We start from the raw sequence: 20,883 nt of genomic DNA on the forward strand, positions 1-20,883 counted from the left end.
TGGAAGGCATATGGTCAAAAGCAAAGTGTTGAGTCATTACTAAAAGGACTTCAAGTAAAGGTTAAAAAAAGAACGATGCCAAGTCAAATTATTTATTTTTTTTAAAGTTTATTTATTTTGAGAGAGAAAGAGAGAGAGAGAAAGAGAGAGGGAGACAAGAGAGAGAGAATCCCAAGCAGGCTCCCTGCTGTCAGCACAGAGCCCTACGTAGGTCCTGATCATGACCTGAGCTGAAATCAAGAGTAGGACTCTTAGACTGGGCTACCCAGGCACCCCTCAAATTCTTAAACACTGCTAGTGTCTTCTGCAATTTTACTTAGAAATGTTAATTAAACGTTTATTTTTAAGTAAATCAAAAAGACTGTAACTACTAAGAACTAAAAAAAAAAAAAGTGCAGTAATGCCACTGCCACCAAACCTAATGCAGATTACCAGTGGTCTGTTCAAATCTTAAATTGATCACCTTAATCACAAAACCTGGACATCTGACTTGGGTGATACCTACGGTTGGCCAAATCAGTGAAATTATATGAGCAGTACACAGGTATCAACCATTTTATAGAACCGGTAACACTATAGTAGTAATAGTTAAGAAGTGACTTTATTTTTGCTTGTTTATTTTTGAGAGAGAGAGAGACCACACGAGCGAGCAGGGGAGGGGCAGAGAGAGAAGGAGACACAGAATCTGAAGCAGGATCCAGCCTCTGAGCTGTCCACACAGAGCCTGACGTGGGGCTCGAGCTCAAGAACCGTGAGATCATGACCAGAGCCGAAGTCGGACATTTAACCAACTGAGCCACCCAGGTGCCCCAAGAAGTAAATTTTTATAAGTGCATCCTAGTCACACAAAGTGAAAGCAAGCAATTGATTCCCCTCTAACATACACAAAAGGAAAATGAAACTTGAACTCTATCCTCCAAATGAACTGATCGCTTCTGACCAAAAAGGGTCAGAAAACTTAAGTACCTTATAATTGCGAGAGAGAGAGACAGAGAGACAGAGAGAAGACCAAATCAAATCAATAAAAACAACAGTTAATGATTATAAAGCTATCCCTTCTAGAAGGCTTTTAAGTCTTGTGTACAAAATATTTCTTCACAAAAATCTGGAAATCTCAGCACAACCGACAGGGAGACCGTATGAGTTGGTTAGCTAGCCCTTCCTCTCGCATTCACCAGCTGATGATTATAAGTTTCAGAGTGATTCTAGACTAAGTCATTGGTATGAATATTTAAAAAATAGCAAGAGTAAGAAGTTATGGTCCTTTTCTTTTGAGAGTGAAGAAAAATATTTCAAGAATATATCTGCTTGCACATATTAAGTAATGATTAACATGCTTCTTAATATTTGGCAAGAAATATATCCATTTTTAAAACTCAGGGGTTTATTTTTTATTTCTCAAAGCCAAGTTTTAGTAACCAAGGAATACCTTTGCCTTCCAAGTTTTCCCAAACATTTATAGCCTATTTTTTACAAAAATGCACTAGGTTTAAAATATTTCCTATCACAGTATATATTTGCATAGTCACTCACTCATTGCAACTACATATAGAGCCAGCTCAGATTACATGAGTGTTTACTTTGTGCTAGGGTGTTTCATTCTCTGTGTATTCTCTCTTTCTCCTGCCTCCCATTTTAGATCATGGGTTTTCTCTGAAAAGCTATATTCATAATAAGATACATATGAAATAAGTCGTAATATATTAGAAAAAATAGTGTACTAAATAATATATTAGAAAGGAAATCCTAATATTTAGGAATATTATTATATTATGATTAAATACGAAACATGGTATTGAGTGAAAACAACAGTTGTTTCATCAACCTAAGATTCAGAAGGACTATGATTTTTTAAAAAAGGTTTCTAAAGTAAGTAAGTGTATTAATCAGATATGTGTCCAGGACACACCCCAAGTCTGGTTCCTCTTGTTTAGTCCCCCTTGTCAGCCTCAAGTCACTGAAATACAACAGAGGGACAAACCCTGCATTTAATGGGTATTGCTAATTAACTGACATTTACCTCAAAGTAAGAGTATATTTCATCTTTCTTAAAATAATAGTATAATAAAATTAATAAGATCCTTACTTTTTATTTACACTCTAAACTGCTTTGTTGACTCTTTTGATATATTCAAGTTTTCCTCCTCTAATACATCAGGAGCCCTGAAAAGAGATTTAGCACTCCCAAGGTATAGTTATTCTAAAATAAATATTAATTTTAAATTACTTTGTTCATGTTTTGTGTGATTCCAAGCCACATAAAAAGTTGTTTAAAAAAACCCCATAGGGGCGCCTGGGTGTCTCAGTTGGTTAAGCCTCTTTGGCTCAGGTCAGATCTCACACTCGTGGGTTTGAGCCCTGCGTCGGGCTCTGTGCTGACAGCTCAGAGCCTGGAGCCTGCTTCCGATTCTGTGTCTCCCTCTCTCAGCCCCTCCCTGCCCATGATCTGTCTCTCTCTGTCTCAAAAATAAAAAAAAATTAAAAAAATTAAAAACAAAATAAAATAACCCCATAAATTGCTCACAATGATGTGCATATTTTTTCTGTAGATTTTTTGCTTCCTCTTCTCATACAAACAGTACACACTTCAGACAATAGAGGCATCTTCCAGAGAGTATGCTTTGCCTTCACTAGAGCAAAGAATGAACTAATCAGGATTTGCCCTTCCATACTGTTGTGGTTGATTCTTCCACCTCGTTCTCTTCCCTGCAATATACCTCAACTCTGGGAAGACACGCAAACTCACGTTTGCTAAAATAACTATTACACATTTAACACCATTGCTAGGCATCATGAGGGCTGTAAAAGGAGGCATGGTACCTTTATCACAAAGGCTACAAAACACCAGAAATGTCTCTTCTTTTCTCTTTACTAAAGTAGCCTATATTTTGTTTTAAACCATGAAAGGAACAGCAAAAGGTAAATAAATTGCCGTAAGTCACAAAGCAGCTCATGTTACATTACTCAAAGGACAGAAAAAGGAGAAATAATGATGAAACAGAAACATTAGAAGAGCCTAATTAACTCTGTCATTACTGCTATGCAACTCAATGTTGTTTAGTAAAACAGGAAGAGGACGTCAGAGATTAATAAGGGTTGTCTAGGTTAAAGGTAAACACACTCTACCTTGGGGTGGGGGGAGAAAGAGCACAGGTTGTACATAGTAGAAGCGTAAATGACAAGAGGGATGTGTACCACCACTCAGCACGAATGCGTACTCAAACACAGGAATGTGTGTATTTTACACATCTATTGTCTTCGTTTGGCCAGAAAGAAGGAAGCCTAGACTAACTACATATAAAAACTTCAACTTTCGGGGCGCCTGGGTGGCCCAGTCGGTTAAGCCTCCGGCTTCGGCTCAGGTCAGATCTCACGTTCGTGGGTTCAAGCCCCGCGTCAGGCTCTGTGCTGACAGCTAGCGCAGAGCCTGGAGCCTGCTTCCGGTTCTGTGTCTCCTTCTCTCTCTCTGACCCTCTCCCTCTCATGCTCTGTCTCTCTCTGTATCAAAAAATAAATAAAACATTAAAAAAAAAAACTTCAACTTTCTAAAATATAACTAAGAATCCATCTTTCAATTCTTCAAAAAAAAATTTTTTTTTTAAGTTGTAAGAATGAAACAAAAACAGCCTCACCATGTTTGGCTGCTAAAACGTATTACAACAGTCACAGGAATGGTGCTTAGTCCTTTACTCAGTGACTGTCTGCTTTAACTTTAAGCATATCTGGCCTCTCATTTTAGAACAGAAGTGTTGCAATGGGAACACACTCCAAAAGCCATGAAATGAGAGATCTCAAAGAAAACCCCCTCCCCCAAAAGTTGCAAAAACAGCTGTAAAGAAAAGCATTAGCCTTCAGGGCATTATAAATTACAAATGAACACACTTCATGTTTAAAATAACCTATGTTTTTAAAAATTCACTATACGATAATTAAGAAATGGGAAGCATATGTTATGTTTTGTTAAAATTCAAGTCCTAGGTGGATTACCTGATATCTTTGTATAAAAGAGATATTAAGGTAACCATTCAGCTTAGTTTAACTACAGAAGAAGAAAACAGATTTGAGGCATTCCATACTGCCAAGAAAGCAAGCATGGATGATAAGACAGTCTGTAAGCCTAAAGGCTTGCTTTTTCCTCCCTTTGCTGGAGTTATTAAAAATAAAAGGGTAAAAGTTGCTCAACAATAAAAGTTTGCTCATCAATCTAAGTTTTCATCCAAATTACAGTTACTGATTGCTTAAAATACAGCAGAGATCGGTATTATCTTTTTATAGTTTTGAAGAGTTAAAGAAGAGAAAACGATCAGAGTCTCTTTATAGATTTTATTTTAGACACAGCTGATCACGGAGTTCAAATTGAAACTTAGGTTAATGACCACTGTGGAAAGCTGAAAACAGAGACTATCTCTAGACTATCTAAGAACACAAATCCTTGAGAATAAAGGCAAATTAAAAAAAAAAATTATAGTAAGGTCAAAAGATGTGACAACAATATTATTCTCAAAGGCGATGACTTCCAGTATCTCTGAAGCCTTGGCCCTGCTCACTGAAGCTGCAAACTCCCGTCAGTAACATCCTCCCGACGGTTTAGATGTGAGCATTTTGTTGTCGTCTCGAACTGAGCCCTGGGCTACATGGAACAAATATCCGTGCCTCATTTCTTACAGCCTTCAAGCCGAACAACCTTCCTCTCTCGATTTCCCAACCCCTGTCGTGTAGCCTTGAAATCACTGAATTCTTTCCTTTCTGCTGCTATTTGAATTTACCCTCGGTCAGGCTCTTTATCATTTCATTTGGCTCTAAAAGATTCCTCACTGGTCTGCATGCTTCTACTTTCTTTCTTCCTGTAAACTGTAGTGTTTTTAAGTCATATTTTTCTTCCCGTTACTCCTAACTTTACAAATTCTTCAAGGCCAACAAGATGAAGCTGGATGTAAGAGTCATCTGACAGACATTTAAACTTTATAGAGATGACCTGGCTGGTCCCTCATCACTCAGTATGCATGCCACAACTCAATCTATATGTGACCAAGGCTCTACACAATGTGGCTTACAATTACCTTTCTGATTCTTTCTTCCTTTAAAGCACGTGAAGGTTATATTCCCTTGTGGTCATCTACTTCTCTCCTAACCATGAGTATTCCTCTATCCTCACACGCAGGCCCCGGCCCTTGTCAAGAACGTTCTCCCAATTCTTCAAGGCCTGTCCTCCGGATCTATCAAAGCTAGGCTGAAGTCCTGTCTCTTTCATGGATTTTTAAGATTTCCCTGAATAGTCAATTCCTTATCTTTACTTACCACTGAGAAAGTATTGTTTATGTAATGCCAAATGATATAAATTTAGTATTTCAAATTAATACGTTCGTTGAAATAAATATAGTTCATGTCTCCTGTCACATCTTTTCTAATGTCAATTTCTATTTGTATCCGTAAAAGAGACACAAGGTAGGCAGGATATAGGTTAAGTTTAAAAGGGGAAGGTGTGAAGGTGACTTCTAGGAAACAAACCCATCTTATGCTTTTGTAACTCCCAAAGATCATACACTTTATTTTCCTTCTCCTTCATCCCTTCACCCAATAAAGTCCCTGGTAGACAGCAGGGATCCTGTAAATACTGCTGAACAGTACTTTGCCCTTTCTAGAGGACAGTGTGGGTTTTTTTCACTCACTTATCACAAGGCATAATTTACCCTCATTTTCCAGAGGAAAATACAGAAGTTTGGAGAGACTTGTCCAAGATCATAATGTTATCAGGTGCCAGAAGTGGGTCTGGAACCCAGGTTTTCACGTTCTTAATCTGGAAGTTTTTTTGCAAAAGATACAGCCTAACTTGCCTATTCATCAGCCTATGCTGCTCAACTCTAGAGCAGAGCAGAGGATAGCAACAAACAAATGAGGCAAAGCAAGGACAGAGGAGAAAGTATACAATTTCTTTTCTACCTGCCACCTCTGTATCTCCTTTCTATTTCTCACATGAGCAACACAAGGCCACTTCAGCCAATAATGACTCTAGATTTAGCTAGGCCCCAAATCATTTCTTCAGTCTATTTTCCACAGCTCAAGTATTGATTTTGATGTTCCTAGAGCTAGAGCTTCTCCTGGACACATGAAAAGGAAGAGCCTAGGTATGTCATACAACTCTTCCTAATAAGTGAGGAGTAACTTTATAGTGGACAGATCAGAGAGCCAGAGGTTCAAAAGACCAGAAGTGAAGGGCATATACGATCACAGACGATGTGAAATGAATCCACGCATCTGGGAGATACAGATGCTGAGAGTATATGATTAATAAGAAAGTAGGCTTCCAAAGGACAGAGATTTCATCTTTTTTCTTCTCTGACATATTCCCAGTACAGAAAGTATCCGGTAATATTTATTGAAAGAACTGAGGTATGAAGACTGTCATGAGGATTAAGTGGGAGAATACATGTTAAGATGCATAGTAACTGACACATAAGAAGTGCCCTCACTAATTCACGTCTGCATCTGGGGATCCCCGAAGTTCCACAAGTAGTTATACTAAGACATGTGGCAGCCACATGGCCATTGCTTATCTCCATGTAGTTTTTCTGCTGTTATTTACTCTGGCAAGAACCATAGAAGCAGAACTGTTTTGGGGTACTGATTCTTTCAACATAACTTTCTCTGCTTTTTTTTTTTTTTATAAAGGCAACACAATCATCTAAAATACAGAAAAGTATACAGAAAACAAAAATTACCCATAATCTCACTATCCAGAGGCTAGCACACAATACCATTAGATTCCAGCAGAACACAATTTCCGTTTTATAGATTTCCTAAAATCATTTTCTCTATTTGCAGAGGTCCTGCACCTGCCAATTAGGTGAATTCCTTTCCCTTCAAACTAGCTTTGGTTAGAGCCTCTAAATGCTGGCTGGCATACCTTAGTTAGCACTATCCTGCACAGGGCTGAACTGTCACAGAGGAGCATATAAAAAAGATTTTTGTATTTAAAATATACACCTATATCTACGTATTAATATATTTCTATCCATTAAAATATTAGGCGGTGTAACTGAACTAACTCTCTGTACATAGGTACCTACAGAGAGGTACACCTACAGAGATCTATATGAAGGACTAAAAGAATGGCATCTTCTATGCCAGCTAATGAAAGCTGGAAGGCTGTACTGCCTTCTTGTTGGGGCGAGGCTGGGAAATCTGTCTGATAACTCTGCTGAGGTTTCCTTTACTGCCACTGTAATGGTTTCTGGTGAATACTTTTCACCCATTGCTGCTAAAACAGTGAGTGATAAGTGCAGGGCTTGGTAGATCCTAAGGAAATGCATTATTCTGCAGCGTTTATGGTAGCCAGAAGAATTTCTAAAAAAAAAATGTTAAGGAAAAACAAGAAGGTATCAACAGACAAATAAAACTGAAGAATAATTTTAAGAAATACGGAACTTACAGAAAGCAGTCTTGAAGACCTACTGTGACTTTAGAGGAGGCGAAAAGCACGAGTGGACCACTAGCGTGCAGTGGAAGGACCCCATCGCTCCAAGACTGGGTCACTCCACCTGCTCCGTGCTGTGCCCGCCACTGGCTCCTCTGTCCAGAGCTGCAGTCCCCCTCACAGAACTGAGTCTGCATGTCATGTTAGACACGTTCAACAAAGGAACCTGTCCTGTACTCAGACCACAACTCGGGGGCCTGTCACTCTATGAATCCATCTCCAGCTGAAGCCTCCAGCAAGTCCATCTCAGCTCTCATCACTCTCGTCTTTGGATGGGCTCATGTCACACGGAAACCCCGTGGAAAACTGATTTCGGGGCTTATTTCTTCTAGGTTATGCGAACTGCCATTCTAAGCTGGGCCTTTCAGTCAGTCCTCATTTATCAATTACTAGGAAGAACGCTCTTCTCTTCCAGAAATCTGTACCTATCATTAATAAGAAGGTTTCAAAATATTCAAAGCTGCATCTATTATGATGTAACTTTTTATTTTATTATTTATTTGGTTTTATTTTAAGACTTTTATTTTAATATAACCTCTACACCTAGTGCGGGGCTTGAACTCAGAACCCCGAGATCAAGAATTACATGCTCTACCAACTGGACCAGCCAGGTGCCCCAATTATGTAAATCCTTAAAGATATTGAGATGTCTCAGATATTGATCTGAAGATCAATAGTTGAACATCAAATATTTTTTTGTCGACTGGGACAACAGGGTTGGTGATGACTTATAACAGAAAGACGGGTACATTTTCTGTTCTTCTAAAAACGCAAATGCTGATTATAGCTGAAATTCCATTTTGTAATTTGTAATGAAAGGGAGTTAACAGAAACAAAAAACTTTCTATTTCTCTCTCTTTAGGGTGACATTTTATTTTATTTACTTATTTTTTAAATGTTTATTTTGGGAAGCCTGGGAGGCTCAGTCAGTTAAGTGCCTGACTTCAGCTCAGGTCAAGATCACTCAGTTTGAGTTCGAGCCCTGACAGCTCAGAGCCTGGAGCCTGCTTTAGATTCTGTGTCTCCCTCTTTCTCTCTGTCCTTCCCCTGCTTATTGTCTCTATCTCTCAAAAATAAATAAATAAACATTAAAAAATATTAGGAAATCGTTTTTAAGTTTTTTAATGTTTATGTATTTTTGAGAGAGAGAGAGAGCGTGGAAGAGGGGCAGAGAGGGAGGCACAGAATCTGAAGCAGGCTTCAGGCTCTGAGCTGTCAGCACAGAGCCTGATGAGAGGCTCAAACTCACAGACCACGAGATCATGACCTGAGACAAAGTCAGAAGCTTAACTGACTTACCCACCCAGGTGCCCCAGAAAATCATTTAAAAAAAAAAACCAAGTTTATTTTGAGAGAGAGTGTGTGCACAAGCACTTGTATGCATGCCAGCAGGGGAGGGGCAGAAAGAGAAATTGAGAGAGAATCCTAAGCAGGCTCCACAAAGCACAGAGCCCAACATGGGTTTGACCTCATGACCATGAGACCATGATCTGAGGTAAAATCAAGAGCCAGACGCTTCACCGACTGAGCTATAGGGTGACATCATTTTAATGTCCATAAACACATGCACCCCAGTGTTTAGAGCAGCACTATCAACAATAGCCAAATTATGGAAAGAGCCTAATATCCACTGACTGATGAATGGATAAAGAAGATGTGTATACATATACAATGAAATATTACTTGGCGATCAAAAAGGATGAAATCAAAAGGCCATTTGCAACAATATGGATGGAACTAGAGTGTACTATGCTATGTGAAATTAAGTCAGCCAGAGAAAGAAATATATGATTTCACGCATATATGTAATCTAAGAAACAAAACAGATGAACATAGGGGAAAGGAAGCAAAAATAAGATAAAAACAGAGAAGAAGGCTCACCATAAGAGATTCTTAAATACAGAAAACAAGTTGAGGGTTGATGGAAGGTTGTTGGGCAGGGGTAAGGGCTAAATGGGGTAAGGGGCGTTAAGGACGGCACCTGTGGGATGAACACTAAATTCTATCTACTTTTGAAATCATTGTTACATTGTATGTTAACTAACTTGGATTTAAATTAAAACAAACAAATAACAAACTCCATGAAAGCTTATCTCAGAAGGTAAAGACTAAATTTACCTTATTTTCTTCTAGAAATTTCAATTTGATAGAAACATCATTGCGCATTTTATCGTATTTTTCCTTATGTGCTTGAAACAGATGCTGTGACTGCTCAATCTTTGGCAGAGTGTTTGCATCCCGTGGTCCAAGATTCAATTCTTCCAAATCAGTGCGATAGGCATCATATTCGATCCTGGAAAGAACAAAGTAAAGCATCTTATGAAAACAGAATGAAATAAATTCAGGTGAGCTGGAAATACATGATGGCCTCATATTATACATTAATAGATAACACTTCTTAAATATTATAGCTTATGCTTTTAAAGTCATGTATTTCTTTAATACAAGAGCTATTAATACAACATAAAGGGGAAGCTGCTTATTAATCTAATTAACTATTCCTCCCAAAGTACAGCATTAACTGACAAGGAGAATTTCTAAGATTTAAAAACCAGTTCAAAAAAGAGATGTCAAAACCTAATGCTAACCAAATCAAGTGATCTATCTCTCATGGGAATTGGCTAATACCAATAAAGCAAAGTGTATGAAGATGGCAGACTTGAAAGTTACAGACTTTAACTGGTAAAAAGAAGTTGTATTGAGGGCCAGGGTCTAAGCAGCAAGGCACAACACAAACATAATGGAAACCACATATGTAACTTAAAATTTTCTAGCATTCACATTAAAAGAATAAAAATTAATTTTACCTTTTAAACCATATATTTTATTTTACCTAATATATCTACAATATTATCACTATAACATGTAATCAATGTAAAAAGAAACTGTTAATGAACTATTTTACTTTTTAGTGGGGGGTAGTAGCGAATCTTTGAAATCCATTGTCTACACTACACTTCTATCATATCTTGACTTAGTCTAACCACACTTCTTTTTTTTCTTAATTTTTTTTAATGTTTATTCATTTTTGAGAGAAAGAGAAACAGAGTGCAAACAGGGGAGGGGCAGAGAGAGAGAGAGGGACACACACACACACACACACACACACACACACACACACACAGAATCTGAAGCAGGCTCCAAGCTTCAAGCTGTCAGCACAGAGCCAGATGCAGGGCTCGAACTCACCAACTGTGGGAGATCATGACCTGAGCCGAAGTTGGACATCAACCAACTGAGCCACTCAGGTGCCCCTAGGCTAACCACATATTAAGTGCTAAACAGACATATGCGGCTAATGGCTACCATAAGGGACAGAGCAACTCTAGATGGATTTCTGAAACATTTGTATTTAGAACGTGACAATGCCATCTATTATAGAGCATTTAATACCTTATGCTCCTTAAGATGCCTACTCCCAATTAATATTCTACCACTAACTGAAACAGTTACCCATCACCACGATCACACAGCACCTCACAATAACTCCGTCACAGCACTTGTGTAAGTACTGTACTGCCTTGCTTATTAAACACTGACTTGTCTAGCAGTCTCTACTGAAGAACAATGGGACCTCTGATTGAGTCAAAATCAGCATTACAAAGCTTATGCCATGGAACTAAAGCTCAACTACAATCTATATCTCTTATTCTGGCAGTTAAGAATATTTTCATCCACATAAACTATATGGCATATGTGACTTGAGAAAGAACAAACACATCAGTCTCATGTACTGAGTTTAATTTATTTTTATCTTGTACTGAATTTAACAAACTTGAACTTTCAGGGCCAAAGGAGAATCATTCATTCATTCACTGGCACACTGATTCATTCAACAAATATTAAGTGACCATTTTCTATGGTTCAGGCACTGTGCTAGAAACCAGAGTTCTAAAGATGAATAGATATAAGTTTACCTTCAAGAAGCTTGCAGTTTAGAGGAAGAAAAGCTCTTAAACAGCTACAACAAAATGAGAGAATGGTAACTGGCATGAGGGAGGGAGAATACGGCATGGTGGAAATCAAGAGGAAGAATTGCCTAATTAGGTATCTCAGAACAGAATTAAAACACCAAAATTAAATTTTAAAGGATGGTAAAAACTTCCAAGGTGGACTGGGGCAGAGAAATAGAGCAATTCAGAAAAAGAATAGTATGTACAAAAACACAGAATTATAAGATACCATGATACATCTGGGAAGTAATTCAGTATATTAGAACCTGAAGTTGGAACATGATAACAGTAGGAATTAAAGTCAGCCAGGTAGGCAAGACGGACATTAAGCAGAGCCTAGAGACAATGTAAAATGGGATCAGATATAATCCAGTAGGTTAAGTGATGGGAAGCCACTTAAGAACTTTGATCTAGAAAGTAACATGTTCTATCTGTTCAGAAAAGAAGGATGGCTCTAGGGGTAGGAAGTGGAGGATGGACTGGAGTAGATTAAGAAACAGAAATAAAGAAACCAATTAAAAGACCATGGGAGAGAGAGAAATGAGTCACTGAATCAGGACAATGGCAACGGGGCTAAAAAGGGGAGACAGATATTAAAAATTTAGGAAGCAAGACTGAGTTAGTAATGATAAAAATTAAATTCCATGGGTTCTCTAGCCAAAATGAAACCACTCTGACCTTTGCTGGCTCTAATGTCTTGAACTGATTATTTTACCTTTCTGCTTTAGTTTTTCATCTATAAATGGGAAAATAATCTCCACAAAATAATTATATAAAGTACTTACAATACCTGGTAATAACAAATATCTTTGGAGTGCTTATTATTATGGCCAAATTAGAAGGGGGATAGCAAGAAGCAAACATGCTAAAAACAATAAAAAAGGAAAAGAAAAAAGGTAGAAATAAATAGTGATATATGGTGATTAACGTGAAGATAAATATCCTTCGTTAGTCCTGGAGCACATTTCTGAACAATTAGATGACCTTACACATAATCAAGGTTACAATACTGACCTTAGATCCCTTAATTTTTACATCCAGAGTGTGTAGATGTTATCAAAGTAAAACTTTCCATAAGAGCTGCTCTAACAGTGTTCATTACCACCAGGAAGAGAAGCACATTAAATTTTCAAAATGCAACCCTTCACTTCAAGGTCACCAGTATGAACTGAATCCGTATCAATAAAGTTAGTGATAGTTGGTTACTTTATGGCTTATGTAAAACTTCTAGAGAACAGGTGTCCGTATCTGAAAAGTCTTGACCACAAATGACTCCCTTGTTGGTGCTGCTGTGGAGAAATGTTGAATGGGCTGTTATAAGATTTTCTATATGCGAAGCACCAGAGGGCTAGGAAATACTTGTACACAATGCATAATAGGGAGCATTAAAAGGCCACCCGGACGTTTGCCTAAATCACCACTTTTTGTGCTGATCAAATAGCTGACCCTTGCCCTAAAAGTCAGTAAGTTCTGGTTTTGACAGAGAAGAAAATTCAGTTATGAGAAACTTTTAATTTGGGATTCTTTTTTAATGTTATCGCTCCGTAGGCAATGTTATACAGTATTACCACTTGTGAATTCCTCAGCTACTTCATAAATCGTACAGGAAAGCTAAATCCCAAGCTAATGTTGATGAATAAAATCATCCATTGTAATTTCAAGAACAAAGAATTATGGAATGAGGTTATATTGTTGTTAGGTTTTAAACTACATACAGAGGTTGTCAAAGGTTTCTCTGTTTAAAAGTTTCAAATAAACCTATATAATGGATAGATTGAGATCTTTTGTCAGATTGTACTTTAAACATCAGATATCTCAATATAAGATGTGAAAATTATTATTATTTTTAAAGATTTTACTTTTTTTTTTAATGTTTTATTTATTTTTGATACAGAGAGAGACAGAGCATGAGAGGGGGAGGGGCAGAGAACGAAGGAGACACAGAACCAGAAGCAGGCTCCAGGCTCTGAGCTACCTGTCAGCACAGAGCCCGATGCGGGGCTCGAACCCACGGACATGAGATCTGACCCGAGCCGAAGTCGGAGGCTTAACCAACAGAGCCACCCAGGCGCCCCAAGATTTTACTTTTAAGTAATCTCTACACCCAACATGGGGCTCAAACTCACAATCTGAGATCCAGAGTTGCATGCTCCTCCAACTGAGCAAGCCAGGCACCTCATATTTTTAAAAACTGGTATGAAAATGTGAGACAAATCCAGTTCAGATTTAAGGCTGAATGATCAAAAGTAAAAGGAAGCCATGGGCTCCAAATGAGCAAACCTTTTAATCTCCAGAGGCTTATCTCCTCTAGAAATTAAATTAAAAAAATGATCTGTGTACTGTTTGGTGCCTTATCTAATGAATTTGTCTTTCTCTAATACAGGTTAATATTAAAAAAATTTTTTAAAGTAAACTGTATGTGCAAGGGGGGGCTTGAACTCATGATCCCAAGATCAAGAGTAGCACGCTCTACCAACTGAGTTAGCCAGGCACCTCATAATATGAGTTAATTAATTTATATTTAAAAACTAATTTTATTTTATTTTAGAAAGAGAGAGCAGGAGTTGGGGAGAGGGTGGGGGGAGGAGGGCGAGAGAGGGAGAGAAAGGGATAGAGAGAGAATATGAATCTCAAGCAGGCTCCATGCTCAGCACGGAGCAATGTTGGGTTCAAGCCCATGACCCTGGGATCATGATCAATGCTGAAATGAAGAGTTGGACCCTAAACCAAGCCACCTAGGCACCCCTATTTTTAAAAAATGTTTATTTATTTTGAGAAAGAGTGAGAGAGAATACCAAGCAGGATCCTCTCTGTCAGCACAGAGCCTAGCGCAGGGCTCAATCTCACACACTGCAAGATCATGACCGAGCCAAAGTCAAGAGTTAGATGGTTAATGACTGAGCCATCCAGGCTCCCCTGGGCTTTTAAAAGCATCTTAGAAATAAAGGCTGAAGAGAAAGATTTTACATGCTTAAAATAAAATGTATTTTAAAATATACTAAAAAATATATATTTTAGGCACTAAATATATATTTCAGGATAGGTGGACAATTACAAAGTACAGAAACAGAAACTAGATTCTTGTAGTTCTTGACTGGGGGGTGGTAGTGGTAGTTTTGGAACAAGAGAATTTTCATCTTTAAAACCCACAAATATTAAAACAATCTGAAACAGTAGAAAATAAGGATGCTTAAAATAATTGAAGATATGAAAGGAAAATTAATCATAAACAAATTAGGGCATTATGAATAAGGAACATATTTGAAAAAGAACGAAATAAAATTTATAAAAATAAAATAATATACATAATATTCCTTTGAAAAATACAGACAATGTCCATAAAAAGATTTAAAGACTGAAGAACCAAATACTAAGAGCGTTATTGACAGGATTCTTATTGAAGGGTATCTTAACTGAGAAATTCCTTCAGTGTTATTGAGTGTTACTGATAGACTTCTTCTGTTTATTTTTCCCCCTTCTGATTTTAATACTGTGTTAACAAATAATTCAAACGATAAGGAAAAGTAAAAAACCAAGTCTAAAACCTGAATAAGGCACAGAGCCTCATCTCTATCCTTCTATCAATCACAGCTACTTATCTTGACCTTCCTTTCCAAGTCGTTAAGACTCACATTAACAGTAAACCTAAAATTACAAAAACAGAATAAGACAGAAGCATCTCTTCTTGTGAAGATTGAAAGTTAACTTTCCAAGTGTTTTGGGCTTTTACTTATGTAAAGCATAAGGAAATATATATTTAAGAATAAGCACTCAAAGACCAGATAGATGAGTTTAGTTTTCATAGCCATTTCTCATATCATTATATTAGGGCAAAGGACCAAATACTTCTAAAAGGTATAGTTTTGCACTTATCTTCAACTATGCTATAAAAAGTTTAACAGAAAAGGATTTCAAGTATTTAGAGGGAAAAAAAAAAAAAAACCCTCAAAGGAAATCAGAATGAATGGGAGAAAAACTAGGCCGGGAATCAAAAGTTGAAAAATGTTATCATTGATCTGCTACTTTTTAGACCTTTATAAGTATTTATTAAAATATACTTAGGTCACCTAACAGGGTAATTATAAGACAGAGAAATAATGAGTGTGTGTGTGTGTGTGTGTGTGTATAAAATGAATGAAAGCACTGCATTCAAACAGCTATGAAAATATGTAAAAGGTAAAATATGAAAGAGTTTGAAGCTGGTTGAAACCTAGATAAACAGAAGACTGGGAGTTGGCATCCACAACACAAACAAAATCACGAAAGCAGGTATGAGCTTGTATGCTGAAGAGAAAGGGAAACTGTAAGTGTGGCTGCTGCACTGCTCCTGCTGAGAAGCAGCAGTAAGAAGACGGAAACGATAGGTTTAGGCTAGATTGTGGAGGGCATCCAGCATCTACCTGGTGGAACACAAGGCCCTTGTCCTCTTCTAAGGAAGCTGGAACCGGGAGATCCTAGCAGGCAGGGTTGGGCACATGACCCAGGCTTAATCAGCCACTCTCTAGGCAATGTAGCAAAGCATTCAGGGGCCTTCTGGAAATGACATATGGTAGCGGTGGCAACATCAAGTAGCAGAGGTACCCGGCATCAGGGTCCTAGTTAGATTCTTCTGAGGCATTACCTTGACTTTGGCTCCTGCTTGTTTCTAGAATCTGTTCTCCTGCCTTTCTATCAGTTCTATGAGCTATCCTATAACCTTCTACGGCATTCTTTTTCTGAGTTGATTTCTATCATATGCAATCTAAAACCCTAACTGAATTATGTACCATCTGTAAACAGACAATATAGTGAATATTTATACCTACCTGGCACTTTCATATTGTTTCACAGTCATTAATGTATCTTCAATTGTTTTATTCACCAAAGTATTCACACTGGCAATAAAAAAATTAATGGCTCCAAGAAGAGTCTCTCCATTTTTAGCCAGTAGCTTCTGGGTATCTGCATTATAGCCAAATTCTTCCTATAAACAAAAAAGTCACCTTAACTTATCCACTAATAAGTTAGTGAATGTGGAAAAAAAAATCTCAAACATATCACTAATGGGAAAGTATTTGATTTAAAATATTTAGCTATAGAAGTTTTTTTTAATGTTTATTTATGTATTTTGGGGGGGGTGAGTAGAGAGAGAGAGAATCTCAAGCAGGCTCTGCACTGACACTGCAGACGTGGGGCTTAATTACATGAACTGTGAGATCATGACCTGAGCAGAAACCAAGAGGCAGATGGTTAACTGACTGAAGCCCACCCAGACACCCCCAGAAGTTTTTTCGCTTGACGTTTAAACAAACAGAAATTTAAATCTCAGCTAGCTATATATAATTACCAAAAAGGTTTAATAAACCAAAATTGTCATCAGCTCAGAGGTATAGGTAGTATTAAATAATTTTACAAAGTTAAAACTACTTTAAACAGAAAGAATATTTTCATTTCCATGTTTTGTTTCTACTATACTGTAAGCACAGCTGTTAAAAAGAAAAATATAGCAGATTATTAATCAGAGAAACTATAACTTTCACAACCAAATTAGGTTAACAATTGACTAAAACTTTCAGCCATAAGACAGTCTGCAATTTTTGTGTTTTGACATAATCTCCTCAGTGTATAAATATTATCAGTATATGTTTCTTTGTAAACTCAGTGACTGGTTGACTCGCAAGCTCAGGTCTACGTAGGTGCACGGCTGGGGAAGGATCACTCAACACCAGTTTGGGCTCGTTCTCTCTGAATAAACTGAGTCTTGGCTCAGAAAATATTACATAGAACTCCTCCAGACATGGCAAGTAGTAACTCTGATTTTCAAACTTGGACTGGAAGCCAAGTCCAAGTTTGATCAATTAACAGATTATGAGGACACATCCGACCAGATAAAAAATTTGGTCATATCTTATTGTACGATGTATCACTCAGCTTGAGAGTTCTGAAGTTACGAAACACATTTTAATTTCAGCTGAAAAAAAAGTAACACTAAATTAAATCTTAAAAATTGCAAATTTAATGCTAGTGCTATAGATATAACTAAATTTCTAGGTGATAAAATACTCAATGCTAATAAATAGCAAGAAAGTTAAGATTATCTTTATTGTGCTAAAAGCATTTTCCATTTAGAGACATCCATGTAACTCTTTACTCTGGTATCATTCTTCAAGGTTTTTTAAACCTTGATTTGTAAATGTTGGCAGATATAGGATTATATAAAAGGAGTATCAATTCATGTAAAAAAGAATCACAGCTAGAGGACAGCTGAAGCTTTTGGGCATGAAGTATTTACAAGCTAAGCTACATACTGAAGACTATACGTTACTGGAAGTATGAGCGCCTGCGCAGCTCAGCCAGTTAAGCGTCTGACTCTTGATTTCAGATCAGGTCACGAGCTCTGGGTCATGAGATCAAGCGTGATCCCTGCATCGGGCTGGGCGTGAAGGCTGCTTAAGATTCTATCTCTCCCTCTCCATCTGCCCTTCCCCTGCTCACTCTCTTGCTTTCTCTGTCCAAAACAAAAGAACAAACAAACAAGTTACTAGAAGTAGAATAATATAAGAGAAAACACACTGTGCAGTGGCAGTATTGTAGCCAATGAAGTTTATCTGAGGTGCTTTATTGCTAATACAAGAGAAAACACTTTTACAATTTTTAGGAAAAGTTCACATAACATGTTACAACTACTTACTATCTCTGGTATTCATTAAGAGGCACAGGGTAAAATTAAAAATTCTATAAATAAGAGGAAGAAAAACATGAAGTTTAACTGGTGTTAATACCATAGTCCACAAAAAGTAGGAAAAGTTGTTCTACTCACTGTATAACAAAGTATGTATTATTGAATCATATCCCTGCAACACTGTTCATATCTAAAAATTCTCAACATCCACAATTTCAGATTATTAACAACAAAAATGCTACAAGTCCTAATTTAGCCACTGGAAGATTTATACAACCTAGAAGGCTACTCTTTTAGTAAAAACAAACAAACAAACAAACAAACAAACAAAACCCCCTAGAGCATCCTAAGATAAAATAGCAGCAGACTGAAAAGTTGTATAGCAGAATGTGGAATACTGTATTTATACAATAACAAAACAGGCCTAAATTCAAAGCAGCCTGGAAGAGTAAACTGTCGTTGTTCTGTTTCATGAATATAAATCCCACCTGCAATTCTATGAAGCAAACATAAAACTTTAAGATTTTAATATATAATTTGAAAACTGGCTAGAATAATAAAGCTTTTTTTGTAGGAAGGTACAAGAGACATGGTAATAAAAGATATGTAGTTGGGACACCAGAAAGAAATGAATATATATATGTAAATGCATTATCCAGAAACACATAAATAATTATGCCTTCTTGGCGTTGAAAATAAGTAAAACATGATTCTTAAACTTTAACTGATACATTGCTTCAGTAGTTTGGGTTGGACAGGGACATTTACACATTATAATCTACCTTAACAGTTACAAATAAACTGTACATGAAGTAGTCAAAGGGCATAGGCATTAAGAACAGAACCCTGGTTCTAATCTGCCATGGAACCCGAAGGCCAACGTAATTCCTTAATCCCAACATTTGCTTGCTTTATACAGAGAGAGAGCAAAGTTTCAAAACATTTTAATTTTTTCTCTTTAGCAGCTCCTACATCATTTACAACATTTACCAGATGTAAATGACCACAATTTCCCATTAAACTTACACATTAGGACCAAATAAGAGAAACAGCTACTGAATCTAAAACCTCCAATTTTAGTACTATAAATTATTACCTAACTAATAACAAATGGGTTAACTTAATGCAAAGCAATAAAAAATCAGACTCACAGGTACTAACTGATAATTGACAATAATATGGATTGTGTGAATTTTCCTAATCTTGAAGTATATACTACTTTCTAAATTGAGAAAAGACAATTTAATGAGATGCCGTGGTGTAACACAACTGCGAGTCAGAGGCACAGGATAAAATGGTAAAAATCTAGTTTGGGAATTCAAACAGTTTGGGATTTCCTATCCTGATTCTGCTGACTGGATTTGTCTCATTCATGAATAACTCAAATTCTTTTTGTGTCAATTTCTTAGGAATAAAATGAAGATAATGTCATTACAAGTTTGATAGGAAGTATAATAAACTTCATAGAGTTTCTGACAGATGACAGGCATTAAATAAAGCTCCATTTCCTGTCCCCTTCAGATCTGTTTTCTCTACTGCTAGATACTGGTTGTTTCTCTAGGAAATGAAAGAACTGAACTAATCTTTAAAATCTCCCTCAACTCCCAGATGCCACAATCCCCAAACAGCTATCATAACCATCATACATTCTTCAGTGCCACTACGTGCAGTGTCTGTGCTAAGTATTGTCATTGAATCTCCTGTCCTAAGGCAGGAGGAAGTGGACGCCAGCTCTTCATCACTGCACCCTATAAACTTCTTCTCAAAAATAATCCATGGGCAAAGACGGGAGTTATTTTGCTGGCTTGCAAATTGGTTCTGATTACCAAAAGAAAGGAAGCTGGACTGATAAGGAAGAAGAATACAGGCAACCTGTTAAGGCATCTCTTAGTACTACCATGCCCTGTAACTAATGTCAATGGACAACGCCAACCCATTTCAGTCAGGCCCACTAATGGCCCGGAACCTTCAGGATTGAAGGTTTGGGACATCCCACCAGGCAGAGAACCATGAAAGGCTGAGGTGCTAGCTGAGAGCCAATGTAATACGGAATGGGTAATGGAAGAAGCTAAGCCCTTGTCCAATTTCTAGAAATTAGGACTAAACCTGTTATAACTATTTTGTTATTAATAAGTGCGTATATATAAAGCAAATAACTTTGTTTTCTTCCTTCTCTTATCCCCTTTGCACACAACATAAGATATATTATTAACTTTACATCGTAGTATTTAACTTACAGGATACCAAGGAAAAAAGTGAACGTCACTCAAGGACTTTGCAACCTCTCCTGGGGAATACTCAGTTTTTGACTGTATGCAGCATAGTCATATCATGTTAGGTGAAAGTTAAGACTTTGTTATTCTTCTTATTTGGAGATTAAGTATGACTCAAGGATGATGGTTAATTTTATGTGTCAACTTGATTAAAGTGTCCAGTTATCTGGTCAAACACCAGTCTAAATGCTGCTATGAAGATACAGATTTTGGGGGTACCTGGCTGGCTCAGTTGGAAGAGTGTGCAACTCCTGATCTTGGAGTTGTGGGTTCAAGCCCCATGTTGGGTACAGAGATTACTTAAAAATAAAATCCTAAAGGGGTGCCTGTGTGCCTCAGTTGGTTAAGCATCCCACTTCGGCTCACGTCATGATCTCATGGTTCATGGGTTCAGGCCCCACATCGGGCTCTGTGCTGACAGCTCAGGGCCTGGAGCCTACTTCAGATTCTGTGTCTCCCTCTCTCTCTGCCCCTCCCCTGCTCGAGCTCTGTATCTCTGTCTCAAAAATAAACAAACATTGA

At 37.4% G+C, this 20,883-nt stretch overlaps 1 protein-coding gene across 6 annotated transcripts in view; it reads right to left on the bottom strand.

The window, feature by feature from the left end:
• Positions 1 to 20,883, bottom strand: part of ARFIP1 (ADP ribosylation factor interacting protein 1) — a 117,744-nt gene that overhangs the window by 16,864 nt on the left and 79,997 nt on the right. For all 6 annotated transcript variants that reach the window (XM_029940010.1, XM_029939995.1, XM_029940001.1 and 3 more), the window contains 2 exons: positions 16,233 to 16,390; positions 9,593 to 9,767 (listed from right to left, as the gene is read on the bottom strand). In XM_029940010.1, coding sequence (XP_029795870.1) covers positions 9,593 to 9,767; positions 16,233 to 16,390 — 333 coding nt within the window. The remainder of the gene's footprint in view (positions 1 to 9,592; positions 9,768 to 16,232; positions 16,391 to 20,883) is intronic.

Source organism: Suricata suricatta, chromosome 1 (assembly GCF_006229205.1).
Source record: "Suricata suricatta isolate VVHF042 chromosome 1, meerkat_22Aug2017_6uvM2_HiC, whole genome shotgun sequence".
NCBI lineage: Eukaryota > Metazoa > Chordata > Mammalia > Carnivora > Herpestidae > Suricata > Suricata suricatta.